The following is a 27,099-nucleotide window of genomic DNA, read 5'->3' on the forward strand; positions in this document are numbered from 1 at the left end:
AGATCAATTTCATTATAGAAATGTATCATCTTTATTTGAAGGACAAAATTGGACAAATGGGGGACCTGTGCAAACAGCAAGCAAAGTGCAATAACGCGCAGGACTAGTGACGGTCAACAACAGGCTGTTATCATGGACTATCAGCAAGATATTTACATCTATTAAGAGGCAAAAGTTCTACCCAATGTACTCAAATAGAACAAAGATTGGACAAAGAGGGGGGTAAGCTACAATGCACAGCTAAAATAACTGCACACTATTAGCCAGAAATCACCACATTAGGCCGGTTTCACATTAGCGCATTTTCAGCGCGCGCACGGCCGGGGGTAGCTCCGCCCCCGAGCCGGCTCTCTGCCCGGCGTGCCCGCCCCTTCCTTGTAGCGCCGCCTCCTAGCGGACAGCGGCGCCTGCGATCGGCGCACCCTATCTTTAGCATAGGGTGCGCCGATCGTGCGCAGGCCGTGCGCTAGTTGCGCTTTGACCTGCGCTGCGCACTTTTGACGGTGCGCCGTGCGCGCCAAAATCAAACTTTTCGGATTTTGGCGCGCACGGCGCACCGTCAAAAGTGCGCAGCGCAGGTCAAAGCGCAACTAGCGCACGGCCTGCGCACGATCGGCGCACCCTATGCTAAAGATAGGGTGCGCCGATCGCAGGCGCCGCTGTCCGCTAGGAGGCGGCGCTACAAGGAAGGGGCGGGCACGCCGGGCAGAGAGCCGGATCGGGGGCGGAGCTACCCCCGGCCGTGTGCGCGCTGAAAAAGCGCTAGTGTGAAACCGGCCTTAAATAGACAAGTGCCCATCATGTATTACCCACATATGCTCAACGTATCATACGGCTAAATGCCAGTAGAACTCCAATGTTGCTGCCACAAAGCAATTCAATTAGGACACTGAGCTTATATTAAACGGCGCGGCTAATTATTCCTCCCACTGGAGGACATGTATGCCGCCCACCCGTATGGGGTTAATACCCCGAAACATCATTACCTCAATTGCAGCCTTTCAAGATGACCGGGCGGTCCTGCACATGACCCCGATCCGCGTTTCGGAGCGCTAGCTAGGAAGGAGCCTAGCGCTCCGAATCGCGCGTCGTGGTCACGTGCAGGACCTCCCGGTCATCTTGAAAGGCTGCAATTGAGGTAATGATGTTTCGGGGTATTAACCCCATACGAGTGGGCGGCATACGGTACATGTCCTCCAGTGGAAGGAATAATTAGCCACGACGTTTAATATATGCTCAGTGTCATAACTGAATTGCTTTACTTTGCGGCAGCAACATTGGAGTTCTACTGGCATTTAGCCGTATGATACGTTGAGCATATGTGGGTAATACATGATGGGCACTTGTCTATTTAATATGGTGATTTCTGGCTAATAGTGCGCAGTTATTTTAGCTGTGCATTGTAGCTTACCCCCCACTTTGTCCAATCTTTGTTCTATTTGAGTACATTGGGTAGAACTTTTGCCTCTTAATAGATGTAAATATCTTGATAATAGTCCATGATAACAGCCTGTTGTTGCCCGTGGGCCGTGACTAGTCCTGCGCGTTATTGCACAGGTCCCCCATTTGTCCAATTTTGTCCTTCTTCAAATAAAGATGATACATTTATATAATGAAATGGATCTTTGGTCGCAAATTTCTGTGGTTTCCACATTCTCGTTCTACATCCATGTACATGTAAACTCCGCCCCCCAAAAAAAAACCTCATCGGCGTATTGATAACTGGAAACAATTAATTGCATAGATTTAACCCCTTAGTGACGGGACCAATTTTTTAAATTCTGACCAATGTCACTTTTTATGTGGTGATAACTCTGGAACGCTTTAACAAATCCCATTGATTTTGAAACTGTTTTTACGTGGCACATTATAGTTTATGATAATGGTAAATTTAGGATGATATGTTTATTTATTAAAAAAAAATAAATCAGAAACTTGACAAATGTACAAAAAAAAAATAAATTGCAATTTTCAAACTTTGAATGATTATCCCTTTAATCCAGATAGTCATACCACACAAAAACATTAATAAATAACATTTCCCACATGTCTGCCTTACATCAGCACTATTTTTAAAACGCTAGTTTATTTTGTTAGCCTTTTAGGAGGTTTAAAAATGTAACAGTAATTTCATATTTTCAAGGAAAGAGGGACCTATCCAGGTTTTAAGTGACTTTAGGGGTGCTATATATTGGAAAACCCCAAACGTGATACCATTTTTAAATCAGCACCCCCTGACATATTGAACACTTCAGTCATATAGTTTATTAACCCTTCAGGTGATTTTCAGGAATTAATGCAAAGTGATACAGCAGGAATGAAGAAGTGTTTACCACCTAAATGTTGCTAACTTCTGAGCTGACCGCTATAGCTGGGAGACTAAGGCCGCTATTTGGCCATGAACTGCAATGGCAAACATCAGGACCACTGGATCATGATCTCGGTGAGTCAATTAGATTAAAGCGGAAGCCCCCACAATCTATTAACCATTTATTTGATGTAGTCACTTTTGACAGCAGCAACTAAAGGGTTAAACATATGGACGCTGCCAACACTGATCGTTTGTGATACAGCAAGTTGTCAGCTATAGTGTATTGTATAGTTGACAGCTGCTGGATTGTCAGCTGTATGCGGGTGATATTCTCTTATATCTCAGGTCAGTAAAAAGACGTATTGGCTGTCATTAAGGGGTCAAGCATTGGCACCCAACCATGAACACTTATGGGGCAAAGCAGAAGAGGTTCTTGTTTGTATTAATTTTAATATACTTTTGGAATCAATGTTATTCAATATCACTACTTGCTGTCACTTAACAGGAACCTTTACGGTTTACACTGAGTGGATTAAGACGTGTTGTGACGATCTGTACGTGGCAGTGAAATTACCATTGTTTATGAATTGGCCCACAGTGATGTTTTCTTCATCGTGGTGCGGCATCATATGCTTGTGTCACCCATTCACTGAAGACAATTGTTTCTGGATGTGGCCATGTTATGTGACATTTCTATGGTAATCTGATAATCGGGTCGGTCATGTTGTCTTCATTTTAACTCAATCTACTGTACAGCCATCCACAGACAGTGTTATACAGAGTATATAGGAGGTAAGCAGCGCAACATTTTTAATAAAACACAATTGCAAAAGTGATTCTAGGCCCAACTGCACGTATTTAAAGAAAAAAAAAAAAAAATGTCCACAAAAGGTTGACAACCCCCATTTTAAATGGCAGTCAGCTCAACAATTGTTTGGCCAGCAGCCATCTCTGCAGACTCTCCCATACACTGGTGCGCTTCTATGTAATATTATAGAACCACTTATCTCTGGGAAAACAGAAGAATCGGCAACCCTAAATTGGACTTGCAGGATCCTTAGCTCTCCTGACTAACGATTATCCGAGGTCTCCATACATTATAGGGTTGACCGAACCCATCAATATTGGTAATTTCATCTTACAGTTTTTGTGGGGTTTAGTCATGGCTCTTGTCACAATCCCAATCTGTTATTTGGACATTCAAACATGCACAAGTGGGCAAAAAAACTGATTCTACATCTCGACTTTTTCTATAACATGGACAGTTTTCACCCCTCTCAATTTCTTGTATTGAGTTAGGACTGCTTTGCACAGATCCTGCCATTACATCCAAATCACCTCAATCCAGAAGAACCTTCTACTCATTTGTCTGCAGTATTTTGTAGCCTACGGTTTTAATTTGCACCTTTACCATTGTCTTGTTTGTAACTGAACTACGGCAGCAAATAAGAATTCAGGGAAACAACCAACTCAAGGAATTTGCTACTTCTAATATAAAAATGAGTTGCCCACTTTTCACAATATTTTTGGTTAGAAGAGTTCCCTGAATTGAAATCTCAGGACATATCACTGCTGGAATCTCCCATTACTAGACATAACAGGACCGTGACAACAAGGATTAAAAATCAACTAGCTGCCTACGTAACGTATGGCCAAAATGACTCCAAAAGAGATGCAGTTTTCAGCGATTTATTTATGGCTGATGGCTAAAGGTCCCGAATGCAGGACTCCCTTCAAATAACCCAAAGTGCCCTAATAATTTTTGAAAATGAATTTTGTAAATCAGACAAATATTAGCCTACATACACTAAATGAGGCTTGACCCAGCTTGGAAGATCAGTGTGGTCAGAACGTTAGTCTCAACAAACGGGAAATTTTTTTTAGGCAAGATCCTTCATCTCTTGAACCCCACCCATCTCACAATTAACACTAAACTTACAAAAAGATGAGCTACTCGACCACAGCTGAAAGTGTCTTGGAAAAAACGAAAATATAGTTTTAACTTCACTCATTTCTTCTTATACATTGCAATGCCAAATGGGTAACAAATTATAATAATAAATTGGGCAAATAAAAATGTTTGCATTTCTCTTCCAAAACCATTCAGATGGTTTTGATCATCTTGATGCATGAAGTAATTACACAGTAATGTGGCAAGTTCAAGTATGACAAGTAGTCCTGAAAATGGCATTGATTTAATGTTCTAACTAGTGATGAGCGAGTATACTCGCTGCTCGGGTGTCCTCCGAGTATTTTGGTGTGCTCAGAGATTTCGTTTTCGTCGTCTCATCTGCATGATTTGCGACGGACAGGCTGAATACATGTGGGGATTGCCTGTTTCTTAGGGAATTCCCACATGTATTCAGCTTGTCTAGCAGCCGCAAATCATGCAGCTGAAACGTCAAAAACGAGATCTCCGAGCACGCCAAAATACTCGGAGGACACCCGAGCAACAATGCTACTCTCCCATCACTAGTTCTAACCCTTACAACTTCCAATCTCTAAAATGTTAGTCCAAGACAATTCCCAAGACCCCCCCCCCCTCAGCTTGGATCCAGCATAATGTCCTCCATTATTTTCTATGTACTATTCCGTGCTACTGTGATGGTTTACAGTCAGTTGATTTGGAGTGGTGCCGAGAGTCGCTATAGTCAGTACAAACTTCCATGTTATAATTTATTTTTTTTATTAAAAAATGACATTTCTAGGTAATTTAGGGGGGATTCACTGAAGTGAATGGACTACTCTAACTGTAGAAAACCATTTGCTATATATATTTTTTTTTTATACACATCCTGCTCACAAGTCTGTTGGTGGTTAATAGAATCTATGGAATGGTTAAATATCAAAACAATTAACCAGACATTATTAACAGCAGATATAAGACATTAACTCTTTAAAAAAAAGTTTAATTATTTCAATGATATTTACGTTTACACACATCTAAGAAAAATCATTTTCGTGTTATTCCTTCTGATTTTATTTACATTTTGGCCTATTAGATGCATTGGAAAGCAAACTTAAATGATTAATACAGAGCATTCATGCCAAATCAGAATTTTTCAGAGACATTGTTTTATTACCAAATACCACAGTGAAGAAAGAAATCTTAACATGCCAATGTCGTCTTCGTGGCGTCAATGTAAAACAAACTAATAAAACTGTGCTCCTTGGCACTTCTTGCATTATTTCACTCTGCTAACTTCATTGTAAACACATGGGAATGAAAATGTTGTGACTCTCACTTACAGTGAAGCTTTTGTCAGTACGGCCAGTGCCGCTGCTGTATATATTTTGCGTTTTATAGCATAAATTGTTGTGATAATGATGTACCGTCGGGGTAAAAAAAAAAATATACGGTATATAAAAAATAGTAAACTTGCATATCGGCCATATTTCTATACAAGCAATGTGGGGTAATCTGTGCAAGAGTATAGAACTTGCACACTTATATATGTAAACTTTTGGATATAAATAATTACACGATTTATTTGAACAATATTTAGCTATTACCAGTAAGAAATCCTGGTGAAGACTTTGCAGGAAAAAAAAAAAAAAAAAAAAAAAAAGAGAAAAGCAAAAATAGCAAATCTAGTGATGGGTTTCTAATTCAAGGATAGTCCATTCTCCATGAGGGGAGGAACACTCGTCAGGAGAAAAGCTAGTCACTGTGACACTTGTAGAGTCCTCGAATGGAGATGATAAATCGCCCCATGCTTTGCCCTGAGATTTGGAATTTTCTCTAGCTAAGAGCAATGTCTGATTGATTAGATACTGAGCTAGACTGAGATCCTCAGGGACCGAGTTTATGATATCAACATCTGATCCGTGATCAGCTAGCAGCTGTCTCAGCAGAGTCCAGTCCCTCTCTACAAACTGCTGATCTTCAAACTCAATATCCATTATTCTAGCTTCGGTCTTCAGCCTCTGCTCAATGCCGTCAGCAGGATCCATCTCATATATGGGAGAAAGGGACTTTGGAGGGCGATGGTCATACATGCAGGTTTGTGCCATTGAGTCAATATCATCTATGTGCCCTGAAATAATTCATAATACTGCACATTGTAAAATAGTTATGCTCTTTTACCCATAGTCACTGAAGACGAACATAAAGACAGCAAGGTACATAGACATTTCACAAACATAGAACTCTAAACAGCAATTTTTTTTCTGAAAAAGCTACTGATTAGAAGTTAACAAGAAGCAGCAAAATAACCCCTAGCAAGCACATTTCTGATACAGAAAATGGGTTATTCGAGGAAAGACTAATGGTTTGACGAAGCAATACACAATATTACAACCCTGAACTGTGGCTCTGTTCACACCTTTATAATGGACGCTACTGTGAACAGCAGTAACAATACATAAGGGTAATTAACTGGTGCCACATTGGGTACATGGGTGACATGTTAAGCGGAAAATGCTAACTGTAATGTAAGGCATTCCTAATAATGAGATCGGCCTTCTCCAATTAGAAATATCAAGGTAAGAATATCTTGAAAAACGAAAAAAGTGCTTGGATCTTAGGAAAAAGATGGAAACAAGCAAGGGTCTATAAAAGCTATTTAAAAAGGGACACCAAGTTGTAATATGCACAGTGAAAAATAAAAAGGGGCCACGTAACAGAAATCAAAGTAGGCAGTCCATAAAGTGCAGCACAGATTCATCTCAGCTCCGACCCCACAGCCCTGCCTCGCTACTGAGCATGTATATAAAGTGCAGCACAGATTCATCTCATCTATGACCCCACAGCCCTGCCTCACTACTGAGCATGTACATAAAGTACAGCACAGATTCATCTCATCTACAACCCCACAGCCCTGCCTCACTACTGAACATGTACATAAAGTGCAGCACAGATTCATCTCAACTACGACCCCACAGTCCTGCCTCACTACTGAGCATGTACATAAAGTGCAGCACAGATTCATCTCAACTACGACCCCACAGCCCTGCCTCACTACTGAGCATGTATATAAAGTGCAGCACAGATTCATCTCATCTGTGACCCCACAGCGCTGCCTCACTACTGATCGTGTACATAAAGTGCTGCACAGATTCATCTCATCTACAACCCCACAGCCCTGCCTCACTACTGAGCATGCACATAAAGTGCAGCACATATTCATCTCAACTAAAAGCCCAGATCCTGAGATCAGGAACAGAAGACATTTATAGGACATTTCACAACTTTCCCAAATTATTATGGAAACATTTACAGCACAACCTGCACTGGACTACTGAACCCAATGTATCATATAATTTTAAGAGTCAGTCCGTTTTATACCGACTCCACCAAAATGGACACCAGCTTGACAGCCCTGCTTACACAACCTTTACAGGTGAGCGCTACTATCACCCTCACCTTGCTCCTTACGGTACTGCCCTATCTGTGCAGATTTGTGCCATCCAGATCTTCACTGTTATGACAGATCGGGATGTGGGGCACTCTGCCCATTTAATCTCCCTAGCTTGCCAAGACCACTAACTAGGGGACCTCTATTAAATGCCCATTATTTATTTTCCTTTAGAAATGTAATATCCCAACATATGACTTGTCCCTTTAAACAGTCAGGTTATTCAGTGTATTATCTAGTCTTTAATTATATATTCAAAGAAGGATTATAAAAGCTTCAACTAATCTGCATTTTCCATTTTTCAGCAATTTATAGACCCATACAATGCATGTTATAGTGGGGGAATTAAACAGCTTTGACAAAAGAACAAAGCCAGATGGTAAATAAGAAAGTGAATGACTAAGCGGTTTTAAATGTATAATTACATATTTGAATATTTTTAATTGGAGAAAGAATTAGAATGTAAAATACTGAATGAATTAAATTATATATTATCTGGGATTGTTTATATACACACACACACAATATGACTGGAGGACAATGACATACACAAGGCAATACATTATGGAATTATTTCCTTGCAGAGCTACATCAACTAAATAGAATACTACTAAAGGTGTTGTCCACATTTAGGGACACACTTCTTTTTGTATTTAAATGTATGTAATTGGTGCTAAAAATCATTTTTGCAATTGGGTTCATAACAAAGTTTGCATCATTTGACTTTTACAAATACATGTCCAAATTCTCCCCAAAATGTACATGTCTGCTCTAAATACTGTACTCTTCTTATCAATACATTATAGGTGGGAGTGTCTGACAACGGGAAAAGTCTTAAAGCGTCCCTTCTACCTGGCGACTATGGGCTACCTCCCACTGCCCCAGATCAGCGCTTGGGTAGTCCTGCACTCAAGCAAATGGAGGGCATCAGGTGGGGCGATGACAAATGTATATAGTCACTGTTCAGTGCTAGGGTTGAGGGTCACTTTAAAGGCCCCAATACATAGTAGACAAGTAGGCTAAATCCACCAATTTTGTATACCTACTGGCTATGGAGGCACAAGTCAGCCCCGACTGATGTTGCTTAAGGAAAGGATTGGTCAAGTTAAATTATTACCCCTAGATCCAGAGGGATAAACCACTGCCATGTGGTTTCTTGGGGCAACGTATTCCCTTTCCTGAAAACACCCACGTGCGTAGCCAAATTTTTGTCACTTAGATCCCAGAAATTCACAAGACTGGATTTCTTTTCCCTTTCCTTCTGTGTGTGTCCCCACTTTAGATTACCTAACGATTTACTGCCAGGAGCCAAAGATCAGGTATTGCATCGAATACACAGTAAAATCTATCATTTGTATTGCTTTATGTATGTCATATTCCACCCCCTGTCCAGGAGAAAAAAAAACAAAAAACATTGGAACAATTTAAGATTTAGTTTTATGCTGTTATTCCTATAGTGTGAGTAGTTGTGGTCATTCTAGCCATCTGAACAGAAGTTTCATATACAGAATGTTTCAAAATACAAGAGATAAAGCTATAGAAAAAGTAATTAAAAAAAATGAAGGTGTTACCAAAGCAAGTATCAAATTCTAACTTCAATGGTAACTTTGGCAATTTAGGAAATTAAATTAGCAATCTACAGGTAATGGACAAAAGATTATAATGGCAACTCCTCCATTTTTATCTGTATTCATTTTAATACAATGGTAGAGGAAGTACGTTTTGGAAATATAATGCCACGGATGTTAGGTTAATTGAGCGCTGTGACCGTATCAATACATGCTTATACAGTGGGGAAAATAAGTATTTGATACACTGTCGATTTTGCAAGTTTTCCCACCTACATTAAATGGAGAGGTCTGTAATTTTTATCGTAGGTACACTACAACAACTGTGAAACAGAATCTAAGAATAAAAACCAGAGAATCACACTGTAGGAATTTTACATAACTAAACTGCATGAAATAAGTATTTGATCACCTACCAACCAGCAAGAATTCTGTCTCTCACAGATCTGTTAGTTTTTCTTTAAGAAGCCCTCCTACTCTGCACTCATTACCTGTATTAATTGCACCTGTTTGAGCTCATTACCTGTATAATAAACACCTGTCCACACACTCAATCACACTCCAACCTCTCCACCATGGCCAATAACCAAAGAGCTGTCTAAAGACATCAGAAACAAAAAATTGTAGACCACAAAAAGGCTGGGATGGGCTACAGGAAAATAAGTAAGCAATTTGGTGAGAAGGCAACAACTGTTGGCGCAATTCTTAGAAAATGGAAGAAACACAAGATGACTGTCAACCTTCCTCATCTGGGGTCCATGCAAGTTCTCGTCTTGTGGGGCAAGGAAGATTCTGAGAAAGGTCAGAAATCTGCCAACTACACAGGAGGATCTGGTCAATGACCTGAAGAGAAATGAAGCCAGAGTCTTAAACATTACCGTTAGTAACACACTACGCAGTCATAGATTAAAATCCTGCAGGGCTCGCAAGGTCCCCCAGCAAGTCCAGTTCCATTTGAAGTTTGCCAATAACCATCTAGATGATCCAGAGGAGGAACTAGAGAAGGCCATGTGGTTAGATGAGAACAAAATAGAACTTTTTGGCATCAACTCCACTCGCCATACAACTCCAAGAACACCGTCCCAAGCTTTTTGTCAAAGGGGACAGGATGACTGCACTGTATTTAAGGGAGGATGGCTGGGCTCATGTATTGCGAGATTTTGGCCAACAACCTTCTTCCAGCCACGACCCATCTTCAATTTTCTTACTGAGGGGTCTTCCAGCATGACAATGACCCAAAACACAGCCAGGGCAACTAAGTGGCTCCGTAAGAAGCATTTCAGGGTCCTGGAGTCACCTAGCCAGTCTCCAGACCTGAACCCAGAAGAAAATCTTTGGAGGGAGCTGAAACTCAATGTTGCCCTGCAACAGACCCAAAATCTGAAAGACCTGGAGAAGATCTGTATGGAGTGGGTCAAAATCCCTGCTGCAGTGTGTGCAAACTTGATCAAGAGATATAGGAAACTTCTGACCTCTAATTGAAAATAAAGGTTTCTGTGCCAAATATTAAGTTACATTTTTCTATTGTATCAAATACTTATTTCCTGCAATAAAATGCAAATCAATTATGTAAAACTCATACAAAGTGATTGTTTTTTTATTTTTAGTTTCTGTCTCTCACAGTTGAAGTGTACCCAAGATAAAAATTACAGATTATTCTTTGTAGATGGGAAAACTTGCAAAATCGGCAGTGTATCAAATCCTTATTTTCCCAACTGTGGAGATGGTGGATAATAAATAAATCATATAGTGGCACTTAACATGTAGAACACTGACCAGTAAATCAATGTGAACTATAATTACACAAATTAAATAAGTTAATTTATGTACAGAATAAGGGATATTTATATATAATCTCGGGTTTGGTTCAGGTAAAGGGCCAGTCAAACACCAACCTGCCAAGACCTTGTAATCAGAAATCATTGACTGAAAATCAGCGACTTCACTGCACTCTATTACGGAGTCCTCGGTTCATGAAGTATCTGAAAACATTTACAAGTGCCCGTACAAGGAGAAACTATTCTGTCATGTAAATGTATTATAATCTTAAATATATTTGAAAAGGATACTGATCTGTAATAATTATATAATTTCCTTATAGTTAATGAACACTGCATTGGGAAAAAAAGAGTAAATTACAGTTCTATCAGTTAATGTTCATTACCTGCAGATAAAGCAGTGTTGGAGCTTTCAGTGGAAGGTGCATGGTTGTCTCTGCCTTGGTAGTCAAGAAATTGATTCTTACAAGCATTAGAAGCTTTTGAACAGCAAAACCTTTGTGCATCAGTGGGCATTTCTGTGTACAGATCTAAATGGCATGGCCGTGCCTGTGACTTAAGTTCACTTTCCGATGATTTGTAGAAGCCCTTACATGCAGCGGATTCTTCAGTTTCTTGTCCACCAACTGAATATTCTTCCAAAACCTCATGATTTTTAGGCAAAGAGGTATGTTCATTTGCATGCTCTCTCTTTCTACCCTCTTCATTCTTGCAAGAACAGTTTTTCTCAAATACGTCAGAAGGAGTTACTGATCCAGCTTTTCGTGCATGTGAGTGGTGAGCATCCCCATCATCTGATCCTAGTTCTTCACACTCATCTACAGAAAGGAGGACAGACCTCACAAAAGGTTTGTTGCCAGGCCCCTTTTGATTTTCACTGTCAACTTCAGCCATATCATCGAATGCTAAATTTATGATGCCCTGAAAAGGCTGCGCAGGAGCTTCTGGTGGACCTTGCAGGACTGCGTTTTCTGCTTCTGATCGCTCATCTTCAGTCTCATCAGCTGATGAGGAAAGGTGTTCAATTTCCTGGGAAAACTGTACACTGCTGCAAGCAGTGGTGTGATTTACACTGTGTCTTGGACCATCCCTTTGCAGCCATGGTTCGGTTCTTCTTCTAGGTCCTTCATCGTCACTAGTAGAGTTGACGCGGAACAACTCTGCACTGTCTTTTTTCATTTTGACATCAATTCTTAAACTACCATCATAACCCTTCAGTTCTTCCGGAGTACTAGTATCACTACTGCTTCGCCCAAGGAAATCATGACAGCGCATTGTGCTACACTTTGAGATTCCTCTTTCGTTAGAGCCATCATCATCTTGGGAGCCACCAGCATCGTAATCTTCAGACCTTGGTTTGATGTCATCAGAGGATGTACTTGCACTACCACTCTCCGATTCTGGACTCTCGCGTTCATCATGTAGCATGTTTGAGTGATTATTCCACTGGCCTATGAAATGCATACCGGAGTTCTCGTGACTATCATTTGCCTCTTCAATGTCCAAATCTCTGTGATACCCAGAGATCTGACCTTGTGTAGAACAGTTGACAAAATGTTCAGCGCCATTCACTGTAGGTTGTCTACTAGTGGAGACGCCACGTAAACATGAGTCTGTATAATTATTACGCCCTTGCATATTTGTGCTACTTGTTGGAGACTTTTCCAGAAATGCCATATTTTCTCGCTCTTTTTGTTTTGGAACTCTTTCAACTTCTTTTACAGAACACAACTCACTTTCACTTGAACTGTCAGCACATTTTGAGTTCTCGGAGTCACAGATATTTTTACAGTCTGACTTCTGCTCGCTGAAATTATTCAAAAGAAGAGCATCACCTGACCCTGTCTTGTCAACATTTACCGCCTCTGTTTCATTTAATACTTCAGTTAATCCTTTTTTAGAATTAGATATTTGAGGAAGAACAGATGCTGGATCATTATTTTCTTGGCAATGGGCGTGCTGTAAATTAGGCTTCTGGATCAGCGAGTCTTGATTGCCCATTGAAATACCCTGACAACACTCATGTGCAGATAATGGCACATCTTCAGGGTGGTTGCCTCCTTCTACAATCTGACAGTTTCCAGCTTGTATGCCTTTATTTAGTACAGACACCAGACTCTCGGGAGCATCCGGTTTAGGGGGGTATCTTTCAATACATAGTGCAGGCTGGCTGTGGTTGGTTTTTATTGCAGCAGATGGGTTCTTCTGAGTTGGCTTATGATTTTGAATAAAAGTTTTAGAATTACACTGTACTTTGGCTTTAGCCTCTTTGTGGTTTTGAACCGAAGTTTTAATGCCTCCATGCTTATTACTTGGCACATTTGGTTGTGTTTTGCTCACAGAAACCGAAATGGGTTTTGTAGTCTTTTTATTCAAGGATGCATGCTTGTCTCCAGAGGGAGACGAAGTTACCAACTTTGCGTCTTGCTTAGCTTCAGGTTGCTTGGTGGAAACAGATTTTGGCATATTAGAGGCATCTCCTGTAAATATAAAAGGATATCTACATGAAAATGTGTCATATTAATAACGATGAATACACCATAACGAGGTCCAAAATGGTGTATTTATTTAGGAAAACACGGTTTTAAATTGTGACCGGCAGTGTAAGAACATTTAACGTAAGGAATTATTGCAATAGTCTCTTGTGCAAAAATGGTGCAGTGACCGTGCTTGATATCTCCCATTCTCCGATCAAGGCAGCCTGAGTAAATGCATAAGTTTATAATCGATCATTTATTGGAGAAATTAATATGCACTTGACACCAACTACAAACCTCTTCCTATAATACATGTACATCAAATGTCAGGCACCGTGCAGGTGCATGGAGCATGCTCAGGAGGTGAGCGCTCTCCATGCACAGCAGATTCTGGCTGTGTTACACAGGTAAAAGATTCTAAGAGGTGATCAGCGCTTGCTCCAATAACTGCCATTTATCACTTACATGCCACTGTCAATCTTAGCCTTTCAATAGTTCGATCCAGAGGAGGGTGGCTGTTCCCGTGAACAAGAGGCGTTAGGCACTTTTAGGGTTTGTGCACACGTTGCAGATTTGGTGTGTTTTTGCTAGCAAAACCAGATGCAATCCTGATGCCAGCACAGTGAATGAGAAACCTGAAGAGTCATGCATATGTATCTTATTTTTGACTTGCAGATTTGGTGCAGAAAATCTGCAGCATGTCAACACTCTGGGCGTTTTTGCCCTGTATTTTTCAGAACTGACTTCACTCGAATCAGTCAAAAAAATGCTCATTTTTGCAGCTGCGTTTTTCCCGCCAAGAGATGCAGAAATGGGTCAGAAATTTTACCCAACGCGTGCACATGCCCTTACAGTTTCCTACTTTGACACAACGTAACTGTGGTGTGTTCCAAAGGGTTGCCGAAGTTCCCCTGTCACCCCCATCTTGGTACTTGTATGAAGCCCAGGCGTTGGCTCCGCTTCACAGATCAGTAGTTGCCCCATATACTGTAATACAATGTACTTTAATTCTACCATTAAAAAAAAAAGAAATTTCCATTTCACATATCAAAAATATAAATAAATAAATAAGGATATAGATCATACGGATGTGTTAGTAAAGTAACATCTATGAAAATCTAAAATTATTTTACCCATTCCCTATTCGGTAAACTTTGTAGAGAAACAAAAAAAGTCAAGATGGCAGAATTGCCATTTTTCTTGTCACCTCATCTTCAACTAAACACAAAAGGGAGAAAAAGCAGATTCTCAAAATAAAAAAATAAACCTAAATTAATATTGCTATACAAATGGGGAATTCAGCATCACCAAAATTCACTGATGAAAATCTCATCCTCATCACTGGCACTGTAAAAAGCAGACAGACCCGAAAGTTTTTGGCATTATCTAAAAGATACCTTGCTTTTTTGACAGAGCAGCTGGGGCACTTTTGGGTCGTTGAGCAGTGCAAACAGCAAGTTTGTTTCCCTTCTTTTTCTGAAGTCCTGAATCATTGCCTCCATCAGCAGACTTTTTTGTCGAAGAACTACAAAAGCCAGAAGAAAAAAAAAACAAAAATGTACAATTCGCAGTGTATTTGTCAGAAAATAAAAAAAATATTTTAACACTAGTAATATTGCTATAATATTTTATAAAGAGAAGCTGTACTCATTTTCAAGTTAACATTAGCTAGTAAGGTTTGGCTTTGCTCAAACATCAATCTTTTAGTATTGGTCCTCAGTTTTCAAGGTCGGGAGGGAAGTGCAAGGTCCTAACGGTGAAGCTAAGTGCATGGTATTTTTATTTCTCAGGTGGACAACAAATGTGCTCTTTTCTTGGACTAGTAGACATCATAAAGAAAGTCAGTCTCAAACTTATAAAAAACCTGAATCGTTATCTCAACAGACCTGCTCGATTCCCGACTTTCTGCTTCAATAATCTTGCGCTTGGCTGTGGTCCCATTGGAAATCCTAACAGTTGGCTTTGATTTTGTGCCTATTTAGAGACAAACGATACTGAAGAGATTAGAAAGTTCTAGTTGGCGCTTAGTTGGCATTTTGCTTGGAAACAAAAGTAGAAAGAATGCTAAAAAGAAAACAGGAGCATATTTGAATGGAATCATGTCATACTGGGAATACAAACAAAATGTGAAAGGCGCAAAAGGTTTTGCAAAATTGGGTATTCACTTGGACCGTAGTGTTGGAAACTCTTGCTATTTGTCCTTAAGAGTCCAGTGGGCGGTCCTAGTCATTGACAGTTATATCTGTATGCATGCTCAAACTGGGGAGGGCAATTAGGAAATAAGGTACAAGCTACACCAAATCTTAACACACAGTTTTACAAAAACCTGGTAAGCTTCACTTGTTCTGTAACTGCATATTCATGGTGACAGGTCCATTTAAAATGTCAGCCACAAAAGGTATTATCGATCTATAAAGTAACTGCAAACATCGCCCTTTCTTTACATCTCCATCCTAGGAGATAACCTAGTGGCTGCAGCCAATCACCGGCCTCAGCAATCAAATGACAGATGAATGGAGCGTCGTCCCTTCCTGCACCAATGGAGCGCACTGGAGCAGTATGGGCTAAGCCACAGGGATTAGAACTGGAAATAGGTGCTCAATGTCACCATTGCAATGATGACTAGTACAAGGATTTGTAGTAACCAGACCTAATCTACATCACACGGTACATAGACGTACAGATACATTCAGTAATCCGGCCCACAAGAGGTATTTTTATATGGTTTGTGTATCCATGTAAGCTAGCAGACATAACTTTTTTTATTAGTTGTGTATTTTTGCACAGCACAACTTGCATAAAAAAATAAAACTAGAAATATTGCAGTTTTCACACTGGGGTTTTCTTTAAGGTACCGTTACACTTAAAGATGCACCGGCGATCCCGACAACAATACGACCGTGTCAGGATCGCTGGTGCATCGCTACATGATCGCTGGTAAGCTGCCAAACAGGCAGCTTCACAAGCGATCAGCACCAGCGAGAACGCTGGTATCTAAGGGTAAATATCGGGTTACTAAGCGGCGCGCGTCACTTAGTTACCCGATGTGTATCTTAGAAACTTGGCGAGCACGCAGGTTGCTAAGGTACACATGGGGTAACTAAGTGACGCGAGCCGCTTAGTGACCCGATATTTACCTTAGATACCAGCTCCCAGCGCCTGCTTAGAGCGCTGGGAGCCTCGCTGATCGTTGGCTCCCGCTGCCACACGCAGCGACGGGCGCTGGCCAGCAGGAGAGCAACGATCAAAAAATGGCCCAGGACGATCCTGCAAGATCAGCGATACCCGGCAGGGGGCCCGGTCCCTGATGTGTGTCACACACAGCGATGTCGCTGGCGAGGTCGCCGTGGCGTAACAAAATCCGCGATCTCGCTGTGTGTGACGGGGCCTTTAGACTCTAATATCTTGCTTCAGGAATCTGCACATGTACATTAGCCACAATGACCCTATCTTTTGTACTGAAGCAGACAATGAGCACATGCAAAGGTCATTGTAAAGGGAGAGGGGGAGCAGGGACAGCTGAGACCTTGCCTATTGTGACTGGTGGATCCTGTGTTGTCAGCTGTGGCCATTGTAATTCTGACTTTGGTGATAAGGAGACTTGAGAAAGGTTACTGAAAGACAGGAAGTTGGAGTATAAATGAGACTGAAAATTGCAAGGCTACTTTTTTTTTTTTTTTTTAAGCACCACTGCAGCATTTGTTTCCTTCAGTGCTAGAGTGGTGCTTTGATAAAACATTGTGCTATGAAAAAAACATTGCAATTTTTTTTTTTTTTAGTACATGCAACAGAAATTCCTAATTTATATAAACAGGCAATTTTCTGATAATAGTCTCTCTTTAAAATGAGTTCTTGATTTTTAACAAATGTCCATGGGTCCAGCTCCCCAGATAATCAGCAAGATATTGGTAATAACACGGAAGCTTAAGTGTCCTCTGGAGTGGAGCCTTCTCCATATGCACTGTCTGTACTGCTGTGATTTACAGTTGTACTGACTCATAAGAGGCTGAACTAGATGGATTCTGCTCAGGTACAAGCTCATAGATGGATAGAATTCGATGGGTTCATGTAAAATTCCCTGTCCAATGGAAAAAAAAATCTGCCGCCCTCAGTCCATTGAGATAATCCTGCATGGTTAACCAAATAGAGTATGCATGTCATCTCTTGGCATTCTGAATGACAAATCAAGGTATGTGGATGTCAGGAACATTTTAGTCTGAATGCAAAGTGCCAAATGCAAAGTTTTCTTGCAGTTTCTCATGGTTTGGGTACACACCCTTAATTACAAAGTCAGATGGCACCTTACATTGGTCCTGTTGCTTCAACAAACTTTGCATAAATCAATAGTATATGCCAATGAGAAACGTTATACTATACCAATAGGTTAATCAGCAAAATCTGGTACTTTCTCCACTCTTCCATCCTCATCCCCTCTTTACAAAAAAACAAAAACAAAACAATCACATCCTGCTCAAGCAAGGTGAACTGCCACCACATTGATGTGTCAGGATACACCTCCTATTATCCTCTGTGGAGAGAGGAAGGAGCACTCACTCACTACTGAGATGGGCAGACAAGGCAGAAAAACATGTACATTTTAGCTATGGTAATGTATTTCATTCCAGAGCTGGATTCACAGCTACACAGCTCAATACCGTTGCTTCTGTCTGCTATTTAGGGAAAGAAAAGCAGGAAAGAATATCTATTTGGACAGACAACATTTTTCTAATTTTGGTTCTAGACATTACCACAATGAATTTTAAACAAAACAATTCAGATGCAGTTGAAGTTCAGACTTTCAGCTTTCATTTGAGGGTATCCACATTAAAATTGGATGAAGGGTTTAGGAGTTTCAGCTCCTTAACATGTGCCACCCTGTTTTTAAAGGGACCAAAAGTAATTGGACAGATTAAATAATTGTAAATAAAATGTTCGTTTCTAGTACTTGGTTGAAAACCCTTTGTTGGCAATGACTGCCTGAAGTCTTGAACTCATGGACATCACCAGACGCTGTGTTTCCTCCTTTTTGATGCTCTGCCAAGCCTTCACTGCGGTGGTTTTCAGTTGCTGTTTGCTTGTGGGCCTTTCTGTCTGAAGTTTAGTCTTTGACAAGTGAAATGCATGCTCAATTGGGTTGAGATCAGGTGACTGACTTGGCCATTCAAGAATATTCCACTTCTTTGCTTTAATAAACTCCTGGGTTTCTTTGGCTTTATGTTTTGGGTCACTGTCCATCTGTAGTATGAAAAGACGACCAATTAGTTTGGCTGGATCTGAGCACACAGTATGGCTCTGTATACCTCAGAATTCATTCGGCTGCTTTTGCCCTGTGTCACATCATCAATAAACACTAGTGAACCAGTGCCAATGGCAGCCATGCATGCCCAAGCCCTCACACTGCCTCCGCCGTGTTTTACAGATGATGTGGTATTCTTTGGATCATGAGCTGTACCACGCCTTCGCCATACTTTTCTCTTTCCATCATTCTGGTAGAGGTTGATCTTGGTTTCATCTGTCCAAAGAATGTTCTTCCAGAACTGTGCTGGCTTATTTAGATGTTTTTTAGCAAAGTCCAGTCAAGCCTTTTGATTCTTGATGCTTATGAGTGGCTTGCACCTTGCAGTGAACCCTCTGTATTTACTTTCATGCAGTCTTCTCTTTATGGTAGATTTGGATATTGATACGCCTACCTCCTGGGGAGTGTTGTTCACTTGGTTGGCTGTTGTGAAGGGGTTTCTCTTCACCATGGAGATTATTCTGCGATCATCCACCACTGTTGTCTTCCATGGGCGCCCAGGTCTTTTTGCATGGATGAGTTCACCAGTGCTTTTTCTTTCTTTCTCAGGATGTACCAAACTGTAGATTTTGCCACTCCTAATGTTGTAGCAATTTCTCGGATGGGTTTTTTCTGTTTTTGCAGCTTAAGAATGGCTTGGTTCACCTGCATGGAGAGCTTCTTTGACCGCATGTTTCCTTCACAGCAGAACCTTCCAAATGCAAGCACCACACCTCAAATCAACTCCAGGCCTTTTATCTGCTTAATTGAGAAAGACATAACGAAGGGATTGCCACACCTGTCCATGAAATAGCCTTGGAGTCAATTATCCAATTACTTTTGGTCCCTTTAAAAACAGGGTGGCACATGTTAAGGAGCTGAAACTCCTAAACCCTTCATCCAACTTTAATGTGGATACCCTCAAATGAAAGCTGAAAGTCTGAACTTCAACTGCATCTGAATTGTTTTGTTTAAAATTCACTGTGGTAATGTCTAGAACCAAAATTAGAAAAATGTTGTCTGTCCAAATAGATATGGACCCAACTGTACGTACCACCGTTCTTATGTTTGTAGATAATTAATTGAAGGCTATAAAGAAAAGAAATCTGTAGCTATAGTGAAACATGGTAGTGCATCCATAATGTTGGGGGGCTGTTTTGATGTCTTTGAGGCTTGTCTGATTGACCGTGTTATACTAACAATGAAATCAGAAGATTATCAGAGCATTTTAAAGTGACATGTGCTCCCAAGTATAAGAATACAGAGTATGAATGGAACAAAAGTGGGTCCCACAGCAGAATAATGACCCAAAGCACATGTCCAAAACATATATAAAAAAAAAAGTGCCCGTATACACTGCCCAGCAAGGAGGCCTTATGTCAATTCAAATTGAACATCTTTGGAGAAAGATCTGGAATACTGCAAATATTCAATGGCTTCAGAGAACTGCACTGAATGAGTGGATTAAACTCCAACCAGACAGATGCAAGAGGCTCAGCGATGGCTGCAAAAAAACATCTGTTGGCTGCAATGGTTGTCAAAGGTTTGCAAACACCCCATGTTTGTGTGGGTTTCCTCCGGGTTCCTCCCACATTACGAAGACATACTGATAGGGAATCTAGATTGTGAGCCCCAATGGGGACAGTGATGATAACGTCTGTAAAGCGCTGGGGAATTAATTATATAAGGCTGGTTTCACACTAGCGTTTTTTTAGGCTGTGTGCACACGCTGCGGATTTTGCTGCGGTTCCGCAGCGGTTTTGGCCGCTGCGGACCCGCAGCAGTTTCTGCTGCGGTGTACAGTACAATGATTCCCTATGGGAATCAAAAACCGCAGTGCAGACGGTGCGGAATTTTCCGCGCGGATTATCTGCGGTTTTCAATCCGCAGAAAGAATTGACATGTCAATTCTTTCTGCGGATTCTCCTGCGGTTTGCCATCTCCTCCATTGAGGAGATGAAAAACCGCAGGGCAAAACCGCAGAGCAATCCGCAGGTAAAACCGCAGGTCTTTTGACCTGCGGTTTCACCTGCGGATTGTACAAAATCCGTGCGGATGAATCCGCACCTAATCCGCAGCGTGTGCACACAGCCTTAGCGCAGAGCATAGTGCGCGTCCATGTGCATGCGCCCCTATGTTTAACATGGGGGCGCATGGTCTAGTGTTTGCACGCGTTTATATGCGTTTTAGTGCGCATGCTTTTTTTTGTAGTGGTGTGCGCCTAGGCGTGCCGGACGCAACCTGTTGCATTATTGGTCTGTCCAACCTGTGTCAAAAAACGCATGCGCACGGAATGCGCCAAAGGAAAAAAAAAATCACATTACAGTCTATGCGCACGCCATGCGTTTTAAGAGTTAACATGGCTAGAAACTGGTTAAAACACATGAGTCTAAAAAAAGCAAACACATGCAAAACGCATGATGCGTTTTTTTGCATGCGTTTCTATTGCGCACGAAGCGCTGCGCTAAAAAACGCTAATGTGAAAGTAGCCTGAGTGAAAAATAAATAAATCAACCAAGTATAAGTGAAGGCTGCCCATAGGATAGAGAAAATTATATTTATATATATAAATCAAATTCTCTCCAGATCTATGTAATATCTATCTATAATGCTGACCATCCTAGAACACATTGGTTTGGCTAAATAAAAAGAGCAATAATAAAACTTAGAGCTACTGTCTGCCAAGTTGTGAATGTAGGCTTTGACTGTGATCTGTACACGAAAAGTACGGTAATGTATTTTCAAACATACAAAACTTTTATGCTGATCAATTCTCGATGTAAAGTGGTATTCAGAATAGAACCTATTCTTCATGCAAGTCTGAAAATTATTAGGGAATCAATCCAACAATTCAGCATCCAACTGTGAGACAATTCTAACAAGGCACCATTTATCTCCATCATTGAAACACTAGAGAATCTTGAATCTCTCAAGATGGTTACAAAGGCAGAGTAAAGACAATTATCAAAACAATAGGACACTGTAGGCTGCGAGATCGACTGACATTTACATAATGTGGAGCAGGAGGATTAGTTTGTTTCTGAGCAACCATAATGATCAACTAGTTTAAATTCACACACAAAAAAAACTTGTTAAATAAAATGGTCATAAAAAAAAAGTTTGTTAACCATTAAATAAAATATGCAGCTATAATCCTGGAAAAATTATGTCGCTGAATTACAGTTTGGATGAAAGAATGGAAAGATATTTGCAACTATTCTAAGGGTATGTGCACACGGGGCGGATTTTTCTGCGGATCCGCAAGCAGAGTACAGTACAATGTTATCCAATGGCTTTTAAAAACCGCAGTGCACATGCTGCGGATTTTTCCATGCTGATTTGCTGCGGTTTTAAATCTGCAGCATGTCAATTCTTTCTGCGGATTCCGCTGCGGTTTGACACCTGCTCCATTGTACAGGTGTCAAAACGCAGGGGCAAGCAGCAGGCAAATCTGCAGGTAAACCACAGGTCATTTTACCTGCGGATTCACCTGCAAATCCGCAGCTGAATCCGCAATGTGTGCACTCACCCTAAAGGTATGTGCACACGTTGCAGATTTGGCTGCGGATCCACAGCGAATTTGGCCCTGCGGATCCGCAGCAGTTTTTCATGCGGTGTACAGTACTACGTAAAGCTACGGAAAACAAAAACCGCTGTGCACATGCTGCGGAAAATACAGCGCAGAAACGCAGCGGTTTATTTCAGGGCTGTGGAGTCGGTAAGCCAAACCTGCGACTCCGACTCCTCAATTTCCCTTACACCGACTCCAACTCCGACTCCACGACTCCGACTCCCACACATATTGCTTATATTTAAGTGAAAAATTTATTGTAGTACAATGTGAACCTCAGACATTTAATCATTTTTATGATCCAATAATCAAGATATTTAGAACAGAATATATATTGGTGTACTACCCGGTTTTCATTCTTTTTGGTACAGATACGATATGGATAGACAGATATGGATAAATGGATAGATAGAGCAGATTTCTAATCTGCTTTTGCTATTGAGTAACATTATCTATGAGCTCAAAAACCTTTCAGGTGATGCAGTTTTTTAAAAAGATGATCAGCTTTTGCAGCTTAAAAACGTATCCTCAAAAAACACAGGAAAAACGCTGTGCGTGAATGTAGCCTTAGATCAGGAATAGAACAGCCATTTATAGAACATTTCATAACTTTCCCAAACTCCTATAAAAAAATATTCAGCACATTCTGCATTGAACTACTGTACCCAATTTATTATATATTTTAGGAGTCGGAGTCGGTCCATTTTATACCGACTCCAACTCCACCAAAATGAGCACCGACTCCGACTCCACGACTCCGACTCCACAGCCCTGGTTTATTTTCCGCAGCATGTCAATTCTTTGTGTGGATTCTGCAGCATTTTTACACCTATTCCATTATAGGAATCCGGAGGTGTAAAAATGCAGGTGAAATCCGCACAAAATCCGCAGGTGAAACGCAGGTCATTTTTCCTTTTAAGAATCTGCAACGTGTGCACATACCCTTAAACTATTTAATCACCTGTTTGCATTTTGAAAAATAACTTTTGTAAATGGGCCTTAAAAAGGAACCTGTCAGCAGGAATACCCATGTTAAACTAAAGGTATGGCCAGAATGCCAGATAATGTTGTAATAACGTAATCTGCAAAGAGTTGGTTAGTGAGGAGCAGAGTGTCGCATCTTTTTTTGCTTCACCGAGTATATCAAACTCCTGTACGCTTGTTGAAAATGGGCTATAAAGGAAAAAAATTCCCAAAAATTAAAAAAACAAACAAAAAAAAACACAAAAACATTTGAAAGGTAGACTCACCAAAACCCTGACTTATGCACCAGCAGGATGCAGCAGACCTCCATTGATAAAGGCTGAGGCAGCAAATGGTGAAATCCACTGATGAGAACAGCCAGTAACCCAAAAGGGGCTGGCTGCCTAGTGGAAAAAATGCACACAAATAAAGGCCCCGTTACACATAGCGATATCGCTAGCAATATCGCTGTAACGTCACCAATTTTGTGACGTTATAGTGATATCGCTATGTCTGATACTTACCTCCGACCGGCTCCCCCGCTGCTCATCGCTGGTCGCGCGAGAACGTCCTGGATCATTTCTCGTCGGCCACTTCCTGCTGGGGCTTCCTGTGGCGCCGACGAGCGACGCGTGGACGCGGGTGGGAGGACATCAGGATCGCCACGTCTGACAGGTAAGTAACGACCCCCGACCCCTGCTATGTCGCTGGTGAGATCTGCCTCTGTGGCAGCTCACTAGCGACCACTTAGCGATCCATATCGTTGTCGGGATCGCTGGTGCATCGCTAAGTGTAACGGTACCCTTAGGCTTGCATAGGACATCAGTCACACAGATAAGTGTGGTGCAAGGTGTCTGAACAGCCTATTATTGACGCCCATAGTATTAGCAGGCGGGCTGCTCAGCACCATATAAATGCATCACACAGAAAAAACCAAGCAAGCCTTATTTGTGTGCATTTTTCCCACTAGGCAGCCAGCCCCTTTTGGGTTACTGGCTGTTCTCATCAGTGGATTGCACCTGTGCTGCCCCAGCCTTTATCAATGGAGGTCTGCTGCATCCTGCTGGTGCATTAGTCAGGGTTTTGGTGAGTCTACCTTTCAAATGTGTTTTTTTGAATTTTTGGGAATTTTTTTTCCTTATGTGCGTTGTCCAGATTTAGTGTTAGGGACTCACGATATCTGGGGACCCTTGACGTTGGGTTGTGAGCTTATCTGCTTTGGCCAAAATAGTAACTAATACCCCATATCTTTTTGCACTTTTTATCATTTTTGCAGGATGCAGTTAGACCTCTTTATGTTGGCTTGGTTTTTTCTGTGTGATGCACTTATATGGTGCTGAGCAGCCCGCCTGCTAATACTATGGGTGTCATTAGTAGGCTGTTCAGACACCTTGCATCACACATCTGTGTGACTGATGTCCTATGCAAGCCTTATTTGTGTGCATTTTTTCCACTAGGCAGCCAGACCCTTTTGGGTTACTGGCTGTTCTCATCAGTGGATTGCACCTGTGCTGCCCCAGCCTTTATCAATGGAGGTCTGCTGCATCCTGCTGGTGCATAAGTCAGGGTTTTGGGGAGTCTACCTTTCAAATGTGTTTTTTTGAAAATGGGCTATGCTAGAGAGACTGATTGTTGGAAGTGTGGAATGCCTTATGCGGATCTGATACACTTGACCTGGAACTGTCCCCGTTTACGTAGGTTTTGGGGGATGTGACCGATCTACTTATTACTGTCTATCAATGTCAATGTACTAGACCTTAAAATGGCCCTTCTGGGCCAGGTGGTAACTTTGCCGCTTTCGGAGGGACATCAGTTAGCAGTCTCACAAATACTATATCAAGCTCGTAAGAGAGTGGTGGCTCACTGGAGGGGATCCTCTGTACCTACAATCACGGAAGTTACTAATGAAGTCAATAATATATAGATATGGAGAAGTATGTGTATCAAAATAGACGAACAATTAAGAAGTGGGAGGATATGTGGGTGCCTTGGCTGGACACTCCCGGGTTGGCGCCTTCTAAATTAACGTGTATGAGAGTGCTGAGGAGGATATAGCTGGAAAACTGTGGTTGTGAGGGACCAAATGCATCAGGAGAAAAAGTTTTTTGTTGGGTGAGGGTGGGGGGTGAGATGGGAGGGAACTTTATGGGGTTCTAATGTGTTTATGTAATACATTGTTTGGGAATTATCCTGTATGTGATTGTGCTTTTTTGTTTTTTATTTTTTGAAAATGTTCAATAAAAAATTACCTGATTAAAAGAAAGTAATCTGCCAAATTCAACAAATCCTTTTATGTAAAGAGAACCAGTCATATAGGAAAAACAACTAATAACATGCAGATTTGCGCTTAATTTGCAGGTTAATCGGTTTCTGAAGGGGCCAGGCACCACACACTCATGGCCCCCTCTGCAGGGAAAAAGTGAGGTTTATTCCTCCTACTGGCCTCGAGCTTTCAGTCATAGGGGTGGGCCGGCTATCAGTCCATGCACAATCGCGCCCTGACTGACAGCCGATGATTGAAACTGCGCCGACCCACACCCATGACTGAAAGCACGACACCCGAAGGAATAAAGTTAATTTTTCTTTAACATGACAAGTTCCTTTTAAAAACAATGCAATCTTAGCTGCCATAAAAAAAATCACTCCAAAATGCTAACCACTGGGCGTCTATCTTGCTGTCACGTGTATCCAGTTTGGAGAAGGCGAGAAAAATCTCCATCTGCTCTTCTGTCTCTCAAGCTGGATACATGGATAACAGAGGGGTGAGCTTTTAGTTCTAGGCAGGCCGTTAGACAAAAGCAGCAACACAGCCAAGCAACTGAATGAGAATTTCTCACACCTATAGTGCTGGAAGAATGACGACAAACAACAACCCTCTTTCATTGCAAGTTACAGAACATGATAATTGGCACAGTGCATGGACATATTAGACTGGTATTTTCACCAGGGCTGTGGAGTCGGAGTCGGAGTCGTGGAGTCGGAGCTCATTTTGGTGGAGTCAGAGTCGGAGTTGGAGTCGGTATAAAATGGACCGACTCCGACTCCTAAAATATATAATAAATTGGGTACAGTAATTCAATGCAGGATGTGCTGAATATTTTTTCATAGGAGTTTGGGAAAGTTATGAAATGTCCTATAAATGGCTGTTCTATTCCTGATCTAAGGCTACATTCACACACAGCGTTTTTCCTGTGTTTTTTGAGGATACGTTTTTCAGCTGCAAAAGCTGATCATCTTTTTAAAAAAACTGCATCACCTGAAAGGTTTTTGAGCTCATAGATAATGTTTTCAATAGCAAAAGCAGATTAGAAATCTGCTCTATCCATCCATTTATCCATATCTGTCTATCCATATCGTATCTGTACCAAAAAGAATGAAAACCGGGTAGTACACCAATATATATTCTGTTCTAAATATCTTGATTATTGGATCATAAAAATGATTAAATGTCTGAGGTTCACATTGTACTACAATAAATTTTTCGCTTAAATATAAGCAATATGTGTGGGAGTCGGAGTCGGAGTCGTGGAGTCGGAGTAAGGGAAATTGAGGAGTCGGAGTCGGAGTCGCAGGTTTGGCTTACCGACTCCACAGCCCTGATTTTCACGAAAGGCAGTTAACTTTTGTGGAGGATGAGGGCAGCCACTTTTGTAAAGGTTTTCTGTGAGACAGGCATCCTTGAGAACAGCCTGTTTTTTTTCCTCTTTTAATAGGACAAAACTTATATACGGCTTGTCCATATAGACTAGATACATACATACCGTAACACAGATTTGCCATCCCATTTATTGTAAGCAAC

The 27,099-nt window shown here is 41.2% G+C and overlaps 1 protein-coding gene across 1 annotated transcript in view; it reads right to left on the minus strand.

Moving 5' to 3' along the window:
- Positions 1-5,204: 5,204 nt before the first annotated feature.
- The window catches only part of BTBD8 (BTB domain containing 8), a 118,214-nt gene continuing 96,319 nt past the window's right edge, over positions 5,205-27,099 (minus strand). The window contains exons 15-18 of the mRNA XM_073571461.1: positions 15,378-15,465; positions 14,889-15,016; positions 11,401-13,494; positions 5,205-6,348 (exon numbers count right to left, since the gene is read on the minus strand). Coding sequence (XP_073427562.1) covers positions 5,903-6,348; positions 11,401-13,494; positions 14,889-15,016; positions 15,378-15,465 — 2,756 coding nt within the window. The 3' untranslated portion in view covers positions 5,205-5,902. The remainder of the gene's footprint in view (positions 6,349-11,400; positions 13,495-14,888; positions 15,017-15,377; positions 15,466-27,099) is intronic.

This window comes from Dendrobates tinctorius, unplaced genomic scaffold (genome assembly GCF_039654945.1).
Source record: "Dendrobates tinctorius isolate UK_male_01 unplaced genomic scaffold, ASM3965494v1 ptg000029l, whole genome shotgun sequence".
In the NCBI taxonomy this organism is placed as follows: Eukaryota; Metazoa; Chordata; class Amphibia; order Anura; family Dendrobatidae; genus Dendrobates; species Dendrobates tinctorius.